Source organism: Triticum urartu, chromosome 7A (assembly GCF_056163025.1).
Source record: "Triticum urartu cultivar PI428250 chromosome 7A, HENAU_Tu73, whole genome shotgun sequence".
Taxonomy (NCBI): Eukaryota; Viridiplantae; Streptophyta; class Magnoliopsida; order Poales; family Poaceae; genus Triticum; species Triticum urartu.
Window position 1 is genome coordinate 27,238,294 of NC_141879.1, and position 15,017 is coordinate 27,253,310.

The 15,017-nt window shown below is 44.3% G+C and overlaps 1 protein-coding gene across 36 annotated transcripts; it reads right to left on the reverse strand.

Moving 5' to 3' along the window:
- Positions 1–6,356, reverse strand: LOC125530377 (putative disease resistance RPP13-like protein 3). 36 transcript variants are annotated; one of them, XM_087537919.1, is made up of 11 exons: positions 6,142–6,355; positions 2,704–5,649; positions 2,448–2,603; positions 2,222–2,331; positions 1,875–2,153; positions 1,632–1,768; positions 1,306–1,544; positions 974–1,048; positions 808–878; positions 652–739; positions 1–514 (listed from the first exon to the last, which is right to left on the reverse strand). In XM_087537919.1, exons 1-3 carry the CDS (start codon positions 6,255–6,257, stop codon positions 2,519–2,521), a joined length of 3,147 nt encoding a protein of 1,048 aa, XP_087394045.1. In that variant the 5' UTR covers positions 6,258–6,355; the 3' UTR covers positions 1–514; positions 652–739; positions 808–878; positions 974–1,048; positions 1,306–1,544; positions 1,632–1,768; positions 1,875–2,153; positions 2,222–2,331; positions 2,448–2,518. The 36 variants fall into 36 exon arrangements, with proteins under 36 accessions (XP_087394045.1, XP_087394051.1, XP_087394053.1 ...); XM_087537925.1 differs by having other exon boundaries at positions 652–715; positions 808–882; XM_087537927.1 differs by lacking the exon at positions 808–878 and adding an exon at positions 1,142–1,178.
- Positions 6,357–15,017: the final 8,661 nt, after the last annotated feature.

Below are 15,017 nucleotides of genomic sequence, written 5' to 3' on the forward strand. Positions count from 1 at the left end.
TTGGAAAATGGAAAACCACAGATGCAATCATCATTATTTGTTTACAACCAAGCACAAACATTGTGGTACCAACAAGCGGAGAGTAATAAACTATCTCTACGAAAACAGAGTACTAATCAGAAAACAGAGCAAGTCTGTTTTCGAAATTGAAGGTCTTTTCATCAGGTTGATCATCTATTCCATTGCATGGTGTTCCCCATGAACCCAATTTTCCATCTGGGCTAACAGTCTCAACTTGTAAATTAACCTACTGAGATATCAGAATGGTGTCGCCGCATGCTTCTCCACTTCGTTACATTGAAGCCCCAATATCAATGCACTCATCTTCCATCGCAGCTGCGAAATGTCAGGATCCCTCTCAGCTGCACCATATTAGGGGCCGCCAGCCAGCAGAGAGAACCTAGATAGCTGAATGTGATGGCCAATTGCAGCTTAACAGTACGTACATGCAGCTTCGTTGGTAGCAGCAGCTTCTGGGGTGTAGTCCATTGCACTTTCAACGTCTTCTCCCCAGCTGAAATGCATTTACAGAGCATGCATTAGTTTTATTTCGTCGGCAAATGTATTATGCGTTCGCACTTGAAAACAATGTAACAAAATTGCAAGGATTTGAAGAACACGTAACATGATAACTACAAATAAATAACTTGCCAGTTATCAGCATGATTACTTCATGGTACACGTTTGGAGGCAGTCTGACTGTCCAGGCTCTCTCCTGGCTCGGAAATGGAGTCCCAGGCTACAGATTCAGTGTCATTGGAGGCAGAAGATGTAAGGATGTTTGTTCACTACAGATTGAGGAGCTACCTGGAACAAAGTTTTTTTTTCGAAAAGGAGGAATACCCCCGGCCTCTGCATCTGGACGATGCATACGGCCACTACCTGGAACAAAGTGGATTATACGAAATAAATGCTTGATGAAAAATCGACGCAGAAGACCATGACAAAGTTTACAGTATAAGATAGACCTTACATGTCCATTAGATAGGTGGAAACAGATGGTCGTATCATCATCAACAACAAGTGCAAACGAGCCGAGCAACATCTCCTGTTATAGAGAGACAAACATGGTCAGAAACCCAAACTGAATCAACTAATCAAAGCATGCAACCAAGGTGTTCCAGTTAAGGCTCCTGGTGACCTGAGTGTATGGCAGAACAGGCCAGCATGCGGCAGAGCTCAATTGAGGCGAGCAAAGAACAGAACAATGGAACATAGAAGAGATCGATCATCAACTACTACTAGACACTCATCTTTGCTGTTATAGAAGGCAATAACGCAGAAGAGAATAGAAATGTATTGTACCAGTTGATAGTTACATGCAGGTATATGGTGAACTGAGTAAACAAAAGACCAATTGAAGGAGCCATCCTCCAGCATTTGTATGCTGTGAGAAGATCAGAGAATGCAGGTTGCGTTTCTTCATGATGCATGAGTTGATTGATAATGTCAACTTCCAGACCAGGTTGAGAAAGAGGGGCTATATAACTGAGCCCTGGTGGTGATGGAGAGATTCCATGAGAGCACAGTGCTACATCAAGTTCCTGTCAGAAATAACTGATAAGCGGAAAAAAAAACAATTTACCAACATTGCGGATTGAAAGAAACAAAGAGGGATGTTCGATCTGTACCAGAGAGTCTGTACCGGGAGCAGTAGGAGCGGCAACAATGGAGCTGAAGAAAGAAACGAGCAGCATCGATCGATCATCAAGCATCGTAGTCATCGTCAGAAATGCAGGAGCAAAAATCATCTTCAGAATCTTGGATGCTACAACAATAACAGGAGAGCAGGAGCATGTTCAGTTGTGCTAAGTGTATATAGGACATCATCAGTTCAGTGAGAAATTAGCTGAATGAAAGAGAGATTAGCTAACCTGTCGCTCCGCTTGATTACAAGATTCCGGGGAATGGAAGCTGTTGAGATTTGACATCAAGTTGATCCTCTCCATGGTAAAAAAAAATGGATACGATTGCCCTCTAGGCGAGGGAATCAAGGCAGCAACTCCAGCTTGCAAACGCAGTGTGAGTTTGCTCCATCGCTTCGGCATGAACTTACGAGTGTGTGTGTGTGTGATCCATGTAGCACATCAGAGCCACAGAACTGGCAAGGTTGAGGTGCCAGTGTCGAGCACCACAGCAAGCATCATCAGTGCCTGAAAGGTTGCACATATATCATAATCATCATCACCTTATAATACTTATTAAAGGAGAACTAACCTACCAGGTTGAAGGTTGCCCAGCTCCACACATGCTGAGACAGAGCTTAAGTAGTAATGGCGAGATTTCACCAGGGCAGACTGAGACAGCAAGTTTCTGGTTCGGAGGCTCCAACTGCATGCAACAAATATTATAGACTACGCCGGAAATAATGTATAAGCCAAGGAAAAGTAATATTGAGATAAACAAAGGGCATCTGTACGACTGTACGTACTAACAAAGGTGTAGACCTGTGCGGGAGACTTGAAATTAGCACCAGGAGCAGTAGGAGCGGCAGAAACGGAGCTGAATCGATCATCGATCATCGAGCATCATCATTGTCGTCACCGGAATTGCAAGAGCAAAAGTCATCGTCGTCAACAACCCAGTTAGGACGGCCTTGGCTGCTATAGCAACAACGGGAGAGCATCAGCATGCATGTTCAGTTATATTATCAGGTGGTAATTAGCTACTGCTACTGAAGGAAAGATAAATTAGGTAGCTGACCTGTCGCTCCCCGACTGCATGACCACCACCGGCGAGGAGGAGGTCTCTCCCGTTGTTGCAGGGTCAGGATGAAGACATAATGATTCCTCCCCCTCCCCCGTTGCTTCCTCCACTTGTACTGCAGAAGTGGAGCCTTGGGCGACGTCACCCAGGTCGTGGTCGCTCGGGTCCTCCTCCAGTCGCAGCACGGGATTGTTCGGGTGCGCGTCCACCTCACCTTGAAGCGCACCAAGCCTCGCCACTTGACCACCGTCAAAAAGGACAATCACGGTGAGCTTGGGAAGATATGTGATGCCAGTAATCCCTGATTCCAACCTGCTTTTTGTGATTGCTACCGTTTCTAACAGGGGCAAGGTGCCCTCCTCAAATATCAACTCCGTCAGTTGCTTCAGGCGATAAATATGAAGTCTCCTGAGACTTGGGAATGTTTCTGCTCTGAAAACCAGTTTCTCCTTAACATAACAATTCTCACCAAGACGAAGGAGCATGAGCTTGGGTAGTGTGCCTAATAGTTTCATGCTTTTATCTCCATCCTTCAGATTGCTCGACCATAAGAGAATCTCCACCAAATTTACCAGATCCCCAAACCAATCAGGCATCTCCCAAAGATCACCAAACAAATGCAGCTTCCTCAGGAGCGGGGGAGGGGAGGAAATAGACTGCAAACAATTGAGTGAAACACCGCTTCTCTGAGAAGTGTAGTTCACAGAGAGACAAAGAGATGTGAGGGAAGTGAGCTTCTCAAGGGATGTGCAGAGTATCTTGCTTTTTTGCTTGCTTGACCCTACTGCGACACTCAACTTTCTTAGCTTTATAAGCTCCCCGAGCTCTTTAACTGCTTTTCTGCTTGTCCGTTCAATATCCACAATCTCTAGTATCTCTAACTCCTTTAGGTTGCTGATCCCTTTGGGCACCCTCACACCTCCAGAGTTGGTCAAACGACCAGTCCAGGCCATGTGAAACGACATCATCATTTCTAGACGATCTTCCAGACTAAATAAAGGAGTGAACAGAATAGGCATACATAATGTGGACAGGATCAAGATCATGGGGTAATGTGAGCATAAATATCCCATGGTCATCCACTTGTTGCTGCATCGGAGGCTACGAAGGCTTTGCAGTTTAGTGATCTCAGTTGGCAGCGATGTCACATAACTTTGTCCTATGTCCAAAGTCTCTAAGGCTTGTAGTTTCCCTATTGATCTAGGGATCTTGTAAATATATGTTTCACCTTTATACGAAGACCCAATATGGACATATTTCAAATGACATAACGACCCTATGGTGGTTATGTCTTTTTGTCTAATTGCAAAATGGGCATCATGTAGATCCAAGACTCTAAGCATCCTAAAGTCAGGCGAACAAAGTGAAGGTGCTGGCTTCATGGGTCTCTCACCAAACACAGTCAATGAACGGACATGGGTCCAGTCCAAGCTTTTATTTGGGCACCAACTGCCTTGGTATGCTACATGACGAAAGTTATCTCCTGCAATCCCTGTTATATTGTCCCATGCCGAGCATGCAAAATTTTCATCCCTTGATATTGCGACCATAACATCGCGAACAATATCATGGACTCGACAACTCTTCACAGTTCCTTCTATGTTCCATGTTGAGGGTAGAATCATGCTTCGGTTGATTAGTTCATTAAAGTAACTATTCCCAACATCCTCAACATTTACCTCAACCCTCGTGATAACAAACCCCTCGGCTATCCATCTTCCTATTAGACGTCTTCTTTTGATATCAAAATCCTCAGGAAATATGCTTAAATACAAGAAACACGACTTAAGATGAGAAGGCAAGTGGTTGTAGCTTAGGGTAACCATCCTCCTCATTACTTCAAGGCTACAGTTGTTCTCTATCTCTGAGGGGAGTTGGTTATAAATACTTTGCCACTCACTGACCACTCTGGTGGCAAGCATGCCTCCTATTGCGAGTATTGCTAGAGGTAACCCTCCAGACTTCTTTACTATCTTAATGACTATATTCCTCATATGCTCATCAGTTTTCATGTCTTCCTCACTTTTCCTTGTCTTCCTTAGTAACAAATTTATGGCATCATTTGGTTCTAGGGGTACATGGTGGTAGATATGTGATCCAAAAGATTCAAAAATGCACTTCTCAGCTAAGCCAACATCTCGTGTTGTTACCATAATCTGGCTACCTTTGTTGTTACTACTTGGTAAAGCAATAGTTTTGATCCACTTCCAATCATCTATGTTCCATAAGTCATCAAAAACAACAAAGTACCTCTTCTCAAGTAGTTCTTGCCTGAGGTAGTCGGCGAGTTTCTCTTCTCGGACCTCCTTCTTTGTAAGTTTCTTCAATTCATCTTCGCTAATAAGCTCTTTGATCATGTCTTTGAGAACCTTCATCCTGGAAAATGACTGCGAGATAGTGGTCCAAGCACAATGATATGTATTTTTCATACTTTCATAAACCTTCCTTGTAAGAGTAGTCTTACCCAAACCACCCATGCCAACCACGCATACTACCCGAGTAGGGCCATTGTCAGCATGGATATCTACAAGGTTCATCAGCTTTTCTTTGGGCTTGTAAAACCCTACAAATTCAGCTTCATCAATGTTGCTAGCTGATTGGTTGCGAATATCTTCCATGCAAGAATACCTCTCATCAATAGCTCTAGTGATTTGATTCATCTCAATCAGATTGTAGCGAATATTCCTGTTGCTTACTTCTTCAACTCTTGATTTGAGATCACGGATCTGCATAGCAATTCGATGGCGGTCTTTGAGCTCTATAAGCTTCTGTGACAAGCTTTGACTTGCTACATGCACCATGAATTCACCAAGGCAATCTTCAATATTGTATGACAGGTCCCTTACTTGCTTCACCCACACCTTCAGTAGCTTGTCTCTCTCCTTCATTGCTTCAGCAGTCTCCAGGAAAGCATGCATCGTCTCTAGCTCATCTTTGATGAACCTGCCAAAAGGCCACCACAAATATTCTTAGAACAAAAATTGGTGACCCTGATAGTACATAATATGTAAAAGTAAATCACGGAATTTGATTGCTTCATTTTTTTTCTTTTAACTCGCTTAGGTATAGCTTTGGTCTTATGTGACTTTGCTATTTACCATCGTGTTTTTTTATGTGTGCATTAGTGTTGGCTCTGTGCATCCTATCTGTGTAGATGATGGGTGTGTACTCATTGTGTTTATATCATCTTGATGCTCCCTTTTAAGTGAATAAATCCAACTAGTGAAAGATGTAATGATGAAGTTATAGGAGAAGAAAAAACATTGATTTTGATTGGTAATCTTGAGTTGTCATCTTTTGAAAGAGAGAATAACTTGCTGATGGAGAGCAACTGGTAGAATAGAGTTCATAACAGCGTTGAACTCGTTTCATAAAATAAAAAAATGGCCTGAACACAAGAAGCACGGGGAAGTTAGTAATTGTGAACTTAGTTACCAGATATCCTTGCGCACACCCATGAGGAGACTCATCTCGGCCGCAGCCGCAGATGCGGCCATGCTGATGGCGCCTCCCAGCATAGACCTCGCCATGCTCAGCACCGTCCCGGCCATTATCTCCGGCTGGTTCCTCTTCTTGCTCCTGCTCAAGTTGGAACAGTTGCTTGCAGTTAGCTGGTTGGTTGCAGCTAAAGTTGGTTGATTGATTGAGTAGAAGTGGGCTCTACTTATAGCAGCTGATTGATTGACTGAGCGCTGGCTGTGAACCAAGTCGTGTGAATGATACAAACGTTATTTTTCTTAGCGGGGGAATGATACAAACGTTCTATCCCACTGCAGTTAATGCGTTTGGAATTCTCGCAAGAAAAGACCAAGAAAATTTTGAGCTTGGACAGCAACACATGAGATGTGTGTTTCCAGTGCATTTGGTTCCTTGTGAAATTTTGTTTTGAAATTCTTTCATGGAATTATTATGGCCCTTGTTTCCCTTGCAAAATAACCAAGCATCTTCTCTTGCTGACCAGAACAACGGGAGCCAAGCAAATTACCTTGACTTCTACTCTTCTAGTGGCCATACGACGATAATGGTATTTTGGAAATTAAACAGCAAAAATAAATATAGATATTTTGGAAGCAACAGACCGAGAATAGTCCGCTCCAAGAAAAAAAACAGAGTGGAGAGTACAACGAACAAAGGAATCCTGTAGTGACAATTGCACGCCTTATCAAGACAGGTCGGTTGAACATCCATACCTTGCTGTTTCCGAAGAATCTATCATCCTTTACACCTTTGATTCCTCGCCTATGCTATATTGAAGCCCCCAAGTCATTTGCAGTCACCCTGGGTCGCCCCCGCGCGGCGACCAGGGGGAACCCTAGTGCCGCCAAGTTCTCGACTCCCTCTTCCACCTCTCCTGCCCGCCGCCGCCGGGCAAAGCCCGGTTGGCGTCGGCGGCGGCGGGACCTCTCCTCCCCGCAGCAGTCGGATCTGGCGCGGGTGGCGTTCGGCGGCGGTTGGCGGCACGTTGGTGGCGGGGCGCGCCGGCGAGGACTCAGGGGGCGACGGCCGGAGCTGCAACGCGCGCTCGTGACTCCCCTTGGTGGTCGCGTGGGGGGCCGTTCGGGGTGCTCCTATGGTGGCCGGTAGTCGATCTCTTTCAGATCTGCCCGCCGGTGCCTCAGGCGGCGCGGGGATCTCGGGGTAGCAGCCTGGATCGGTGGCGCGCGGTGCGGCCTGCCTGGCGGGCGGCACCCGTGGGTGCAGATGGGGGGTCTTCCATGGCTGCGTGGGCGAAGTGGAGGCGGCGACGCTACGACGGCTCCTCGATGGCCGACCGCAGTTCCATGGGAGGCGTCGTCTCCTACTCGATCTACTCCGGTTCGTGCTGGCTACGGTAGCGACTACGATCGACGCCAATACTGACTGGACGGATCTGGCGGGTGAGCATGGATCCGGGGGAAAACTCTAGGCTGGCATGGCGGCCGCACCAAAGTCGATGCCCACGGCGCCGATTCCCTTCATGGAGGCTTCGGTGTGGATCATACGCCCCCCACCTCTGTCATGAGCGCAGGCAAAAGCCTCTGTTCCTCTGTTTGGGCGACGATGGCACTTTGGTGCCGTGTTCTTTCCTGAAGGCGTCAGCCGGGGACTGCTAAGGGTGGTGGAGTTGTGATAGTTCGGAGTCGACGCGAGATGCCATGTGGGTGGAGCAGTGTGGCATCACCCGTATCGTCAACGGTGGGTCTCGGCGGCATGGCGCAGTGGAGACTCAGCGACTGATGCACGAAGATGGACTCACGCGGGAGGAGGAAGCTGTCTGGCGTCATTGTGGCGTTGATGGCAGAGAGGCCTGGCAAGGTCGGTGCATCATTCTGCTCTGAGGATGGGCCGATGGAAGATGGAGGTGACGGCCCTTGCAGCGTGCGGTGCTCACTGGGAGTGTGTCAGATCGGTGTGGGACCCATTCTAGGTAGTGGCTTGGATGGGACACCCGGCTTTAGATGTTACGTTTTGGTGTGATGTCTGTTTGGTATTAGGCCTGGACATTCGGCACACCTTCATCAAGGGGATAGGAGTAGCAACAGCGTTGCCAAGTTGTTGGCTTCAGGCTTATTGATGTATCACCTTGTATGGTCTTCATGAATAATTAATATTACTAGCAGAGTGCCCGTGCGTTGCTACAGGCTATGATGTATATAAATGAATTAAACAAATGATTAGGATCGTCTCCAAGTCCGACGCTCATTTCTCTCTCGTACGCCCGACCATGTTTGGACGTGAAACGGTTGCCTAGCGGGCTTCTCAAAATTCAACTGTCTGGACAGTCCATGCTACCCCAAATCCAGAGCATATGTGTGAGAGGAATATGGTGGTCCGCCATGTTATCTTCAACCCACTGGCCCAACACAAAAAAAAACCATCCAACGATTGGCCCTTCTCTTTTTTTGGGGACCCTCCTCTTCCTGCTTGGTATCCCGCCGTAGCGGGACATTGCTCGCTAGAACCCTCTCCTTTAAAACCAAACAATGCCCATACCATCTTCCCCATGACACCCTATCTCCTTCACGCCATATTTCGCCATGGACCGCCAAGGAGCAGTATCCCTCCAACCACCACGCTCTCTGCCCTGATCCCCCCTGCCCCTATTCGTGTCGATCCACCACCGCCTGTTAGGTCTATATGCACCCATCTTTTAGAAATGCATGTCAAATGCATTTTTAAATGTTATAAATAATTCCAAAAAATTCTGTCTACATCTCTGCAAACATATGTGCGTGACACAAACTTTTGTAAAAATACATCATTTTATTTTGCCTCCACAGAAAAGACAAATTTCAATGGTTGAATAGTGTTCCATGAGACAGTTTTTTGTCTTTTTTGCACACACACAAAAAATCCTTCGAAACTTTTGGCGCACACATAGAATGTGAAGCTATACATGTGCAATAATTTTCAGATTTTTTTAACTTAAAAAGGTGTCTTTCGAAGTGGGTGCAGATGTACTTGGGTTCATCCATGTATTTTCCCGTCCAGAGCTAGCAGCATACAACTCATTTTGACCGTTCCCATAAAAAAATAGACAAGCTACCAGCCACACAGAAAATCAGACCACCAACGATGCTGTAAGGACCAGGCCACCTGAAATCTCCCACAAACTACAGTTCTTTCGCCGGGCGCGGCGGAGCACGCCACCATGTCTAGTTATAATTAAACGTCCACATTTGCATCTAATCAAGCTATAAAAAGGAAGACACCATCTAGCATATATTGTGAGCGCATCACATATAACACAAGTATGCATACAATCAAGGCATCCAAGAAATGTGTTGCATTTTGAGACCAACATAATTCATCCGTGTGTACTAATCAATAGTTAAAAAATAGCTAGAAATTATTTAGTCTAGCGGATAACTGGAAGTCCAGTCTACCAGGAAGCTAATCACAAAAACATGATAAAAATCAAAACCATAGTCTTTCTATTCCTGGCAATTGATCATCCTATACAGGAAGATATAGTTCATATACCATTAGCGAATAATCTAGGCATATAGGTACAGAAGAGCCACAAGACTGATCCGAGTTTCAGCGTAACATCAACCAATTGCTTACAGTCCAGAATAGAGTCGCAAAATTGCATCAAGAACAGGATCTGACACTTGCATTGTGGTGTTTTCCCACTGTATATCTGACACACACACTACATGCACTCTGCAGATATGTATCCAACCGGCTATACTCTACGCGAGCTGGATTTTGCGGACTTCTTGGCCATGTTAGGTAAAGAAGCTCCGTAAGTGTTATTTCGTAGAAAGATTACAGCCACTCCTGCCTCCTCCTATATGTAGTACTTGAAACCTTCACATGAAGACTGTCATTAAGAAAATGGTTGTATCAAAGTGAATCTTGTGAAGAGAGTCAATTCAGCTTTTGTGTTCAATGTCACAATGTCATGAAGCAAGCAATAATAATTCAGTTATATGATCAAGCCCTCAACCGGAACCCGCGACATGCCCCGACGCTCGGTCCCCATCCCGCACTGTTGTGGACATCCCCGAGGTGTCCCCAAGCCGACGCGTGATCTTGCTGCAGCGACCAGGCACGTCCATCGATCGGGATCTTGGCAGCGCCAGTGGGTCCCTTCAACACCGCCGCCCTCCGGAAATTTCTCACTCAAGAGAAATGGAAACTTCTCACTGAAGTGAAATTTTCATTTGAAACTAAATAATATAGACTAAATTACTAACAGGATCAATGTTCTGACCATGAGATAGTTACAGTGCCCTCCATAGAAAAAAAGAACTTGAATCGGAGATCGGTATAAGTTATAGCTCTTTCACCGTCGTTGAAGAAAAATATAACTATTGCACCAAGCTAGGCACACAGATAAACCCAAACATATTGTATATTTATAGAAACTTCCACAATATAAGAAAATCTAGGGATCAAATGGTAAACTGTTTTAGGATCTTGCACAAGAAATCAGTAAAACTTGCAAAGTGCAATTGCAGATCCTGTCCTACTATTCTCAAAATTCAGAGATGTCATAAACTGAAGCCACTTCTGTTTAGGCTAAAACAGAGTGTCGTGATGTTTGTTTTGGGCGAATTTCTTTTGGCAAACTCAGTGATGCTGTAAAAAAACCATAAACAAAGCAAATGCATGCTGTCTGTTCACTTCACCTTTTATGTAGGATCTGCTGAACTGATGAGTTCAATAATTGTATTTGGAATATGATATCATATATAGTAACTCATTGCCTGCTACCAATACAAGAAACCTCACATGAAGCATATGACAAGGTTTATCAAACAAGCAAGTAGGATTAACCTCCAGAAAATTACATCAAGATGGAAGCTTTCTATTTAGTAGACAGGTAATTGATGGGATGTTACCTGCAGGACCTTGGTCTTTTCTTCTCCGAGATGAGCTGTGCCGCCATGACGGGCAGTCCTTCCAGTTCCACACGCTTGGACGGCAAGTGACATCGAACAGCAGGTGGCGTAGTGGAGGCATGGGTGATCTGCACACGCACACACATCTTCTAGGTCAAGCGCCAAGGGAGGTGGAGTAGACCGACAAAGAACTCGCCAGAGACGCTTAAATCTGCAGTTCACCAAAAGATTTCTACCTAATATCCTTCTCCCAAATACAAAGATTTTTTTTTCAAAATAAGAGTTATATTAGCACGGGCACCAAGAGGAATGATATTGTATCATCTTCACGGCATGCCTCACGGAAAGCAATTTCTACATCAGACAGGAACAGACGCATTGGACGACATCACTTTGATATGGAATAATGAAGAACAAACATGAGGCAGTTACACAATTTAACAAGAACTTGTAGAAATTTGGGAAGCAAGACTTGAAGTGTACATGATAAAATGAAAACTCAGTAAAGATTTATATACAAGCAGCAATACATATACTTTACACCATTGATGTTCACAACCATGAGATCAGTAAAAATATCAAAGTCCATGAATACAAAATCGGCCCATTTTGGTGCATCATCAAAGCAATTCATGGTGATAGACGTCTCACAACGCACGGGCATCTCCCTGTTTACATCATCTCCACCTCTCCTTCTAAGTAGCTGAAACACACACGATATTTATAGGACAAAATCTATAAGATTGTCTTGAAGGCCCTTTCCATATATATGGTGCTTGTGAGAAATTTTACACTATATAAATGTCGTGTATTTCAAAGTAAAAAGGTGTATGCTCCAAAAAGTAGATCAAGGATGCAGTTGTGTGAATGTTTCATGTATCATTTATATATAAGAAAATTTTAGCATGATTCGTTCTACTGACAGATATATCATACAAAAAAACAAAATTGAAAGCACAACAAGAAACATAGCAAACTCCTATGATCTGCAAATGAGAAGTAACAGAGCCTAGGGATAAATTGAAATACTGACCTCCTCTATGACACGAAACAACATCAAGCTTTGATGATTTAAAGCGCTGTCTGGGAGGTATACTGGAGCAACCAATGAACTCAGCCATACAAACTTGGGATGACCATCTGTCGTGTGGTTACCAGTATGCTCAAGGCATTGCGCCTGTCACCTCCATGATTGCCTCTCTTCCGCTACCACCGAACTGGAGCAGAGCTCATTCATTATTTATTTTCTTAAGATACGGTGTTAAATCCTAATCATGCAATCAGCTAAGAACCATACTAATTGATAGGGAAAGGAAAATAAGAAGTTAAAGAATCAAACATTCATTAGTGCATCGTCCTAACTCGAGAGCACGACACGAAGTAGACGAATAACCTTGAGGCCAGAGCAGAGTGAGGATCCTACCGGGCTCAAAACCAGGGTGCATACCGACATCTCCACGAGTGCGTCCATGCAGCCACCACTCTCGCAACTAGTCGGGTCGACACGGCCCCACAACCCCCACTCCATCCCATCTCCCAAACGCTCGGGTCGTTGCGGCCGCCGGTACTTGTTTCCTCTCCTCTCAGTCGTCGCTCCTCGTGACCATGGTGCGGTGACTCGTTCCTCTCAAGAAACTAAAAGAAAAAATTTAAGAGAATTTTATGCCATACAGACTCAGAACATGAAACTTCATTGAAAGAACAGTAACACTTTCCTTCTCCACATCTCTACAAAATTGTAGTATAGTAAATCAGGCAATGGCGGGCGGAGCGTGGCGTTGGGTAACGGCGGCAACAGGCACGGCCGATGCTACAAGTGCGGCGAGTGCGGGCATTTCAAGAGGGAGTGCCCACTGCTGCGCAAGGAGCCGGCGGCGGAGTCAACATGAGGTGGCAACCAGTGGTTGGGTTCAGGATCAAGTGGCGTGGCACCCTTATTAGGGAACAGGTTTGATTTTTCTTTTCTTCTGTCCTCAGTCCCAGTGCACTGTTGTAGTTCATTTTCGTATATCTAATAAAGAAATTAACTGAACAGACAAAGTCATGTATTTTTGCAAGAAAGTTCATGTAGAAAATGAACCGATATTATGTCTTCTATATTAAAATCTAATAACATTCGAGAAAATTCCTGCCCCAAATAAAAAGTTTTCTGTTTGTAAATTGCTACTTATCAGAATGATCAGCGATGTACCTTTAATTATTCATTTGTGCTATGCACACATGCATGTCGATCTTTGGAACATAATTCTATGTTTTACGTACATAAGATATTGCACCATTGTGCTCTAAAGGAGTACGATTGGTACCCGACTAACTTATATAACATGCACATATTAATCTGTTTTTCTAATAAGTGTATGTGGATGCATACAAATAGTTGAGGAGCAATTGCTATTCTCTATTTCTTTAGTGAGTATATGTGGATGCGTAGAAACTGTTCTCTACTTTTTCACGAATATATGTTGATGCATGGAAAAATGTATATGGTGCACTTCATTTTTGCTTATCCTGATCTAACTAAGCTGGCCCCGTGGATTTGAGATTGGCGTGCCTGTCAGGTTTGGACATGTCCTTATTTGTACTAAATCACTAAACTAAACTGTATAAATAAAATAGACCCCCTCCTTTCCAACAACTTATTTATTATTAGACTGAGCAGCGGCATGTTATCATACTCTTTCTTGTGAGCCGTGCTTCAGTTTAGATTGACATATACTCTTTGGTAGCATTTTTGCCTACCTCTTGCCTATTTTTCATAGATAGATGGTTTGCTTTGGAGAGGGATTAGATAAGGAAGGGAATCCTACACAGTGAAGAATTTGGATCCAAACCAAACACGCTTCATCGGATGTGAGGTACTGGGATCCCTGTGACGAGAGGGGTCTGTGGGCGAGACGGCCGTGGACTCCGTGAGGAAATAGAATTGGGAAGAACGAAGGGATTGGGGCGTGGTGTTTTTCCAACGTAACTTGTGGTGTATAGATTCTTTTAAATCTCAGTCGTCAATCTTTATGCATATATAAAATTAACGAATATAAAGGAATGACGTATAGAGAGCTATAAAAGCCTCCGTCATTTAATATTAGGTAAAGATAAAGATAAAGGTATATCATTGTTTCTTGTCAAATATGTCTATTTGCTTGTTGACGATGTCCGCATACGGGGAGCCACTAGTTAACGAGCGCTCCTTCGGGAGCCTCGCAACGATCAGCGCCACTTGGCGCGCTCTCAGTCATTCGCCACGAGTCACGCTCTCGGCGCTCCCTCCGGATTTTGTTTTTTATTTTATTTTTCCGCACGCGTATTTTGCTATTTAAACAGGCTTTTTTTTCCGGTTTTGGTTTTCCACTAGCCTTCCTTAGCCTTTCGACAAAAAAATTTCTTAAAAAAATCTTTTTTTGCATGAAAAACAGTTTTTTTTTCTTTCGCGAGAGTCACGGTTTTGCTTCCGCGAGAGGCATGGTTTTGCGCGAGAGTCACGACCGTGCCTCTCGGAAACGGGAAAAAACGCGTTTTCTATTCTTTTTCCTTTCGCGAGAGTCATGGTTTTTGCTTCCGTGAGAGGCACGGTTGTGCTTTCGCGAGAGTCACGGCCGTGCCTCTCGGAAACCCAAAAAAAACATTTTTTCCTTTCGCGATAATCAAGACCGTGCCTCTCGGAAACGAAAAAAAATATTTTTTTCCTTTCTGAAGATTACCTGCAAGAAGTTAATCATATAAAGTCTGTTTAGAAATCATATCTTTCCTGCAGTTCCATATAGCCTAAAGAAGTGTGCATATTCCAATCCTTATACTAGACGCAATCTCAGGATTAACTCCATTTAGCCATGTCCCAAACAACGCGTCAATACTAGCTGGAGGAATAATATTAAAAGCGATATGAACGAACCATGCCTCTCATGACCGTTTTGACCGTGAACTCTCCATTACCCGTTAGCTTTCACCTCACACTACTAGAGAAAAGCTTATAGGCAGACGCTT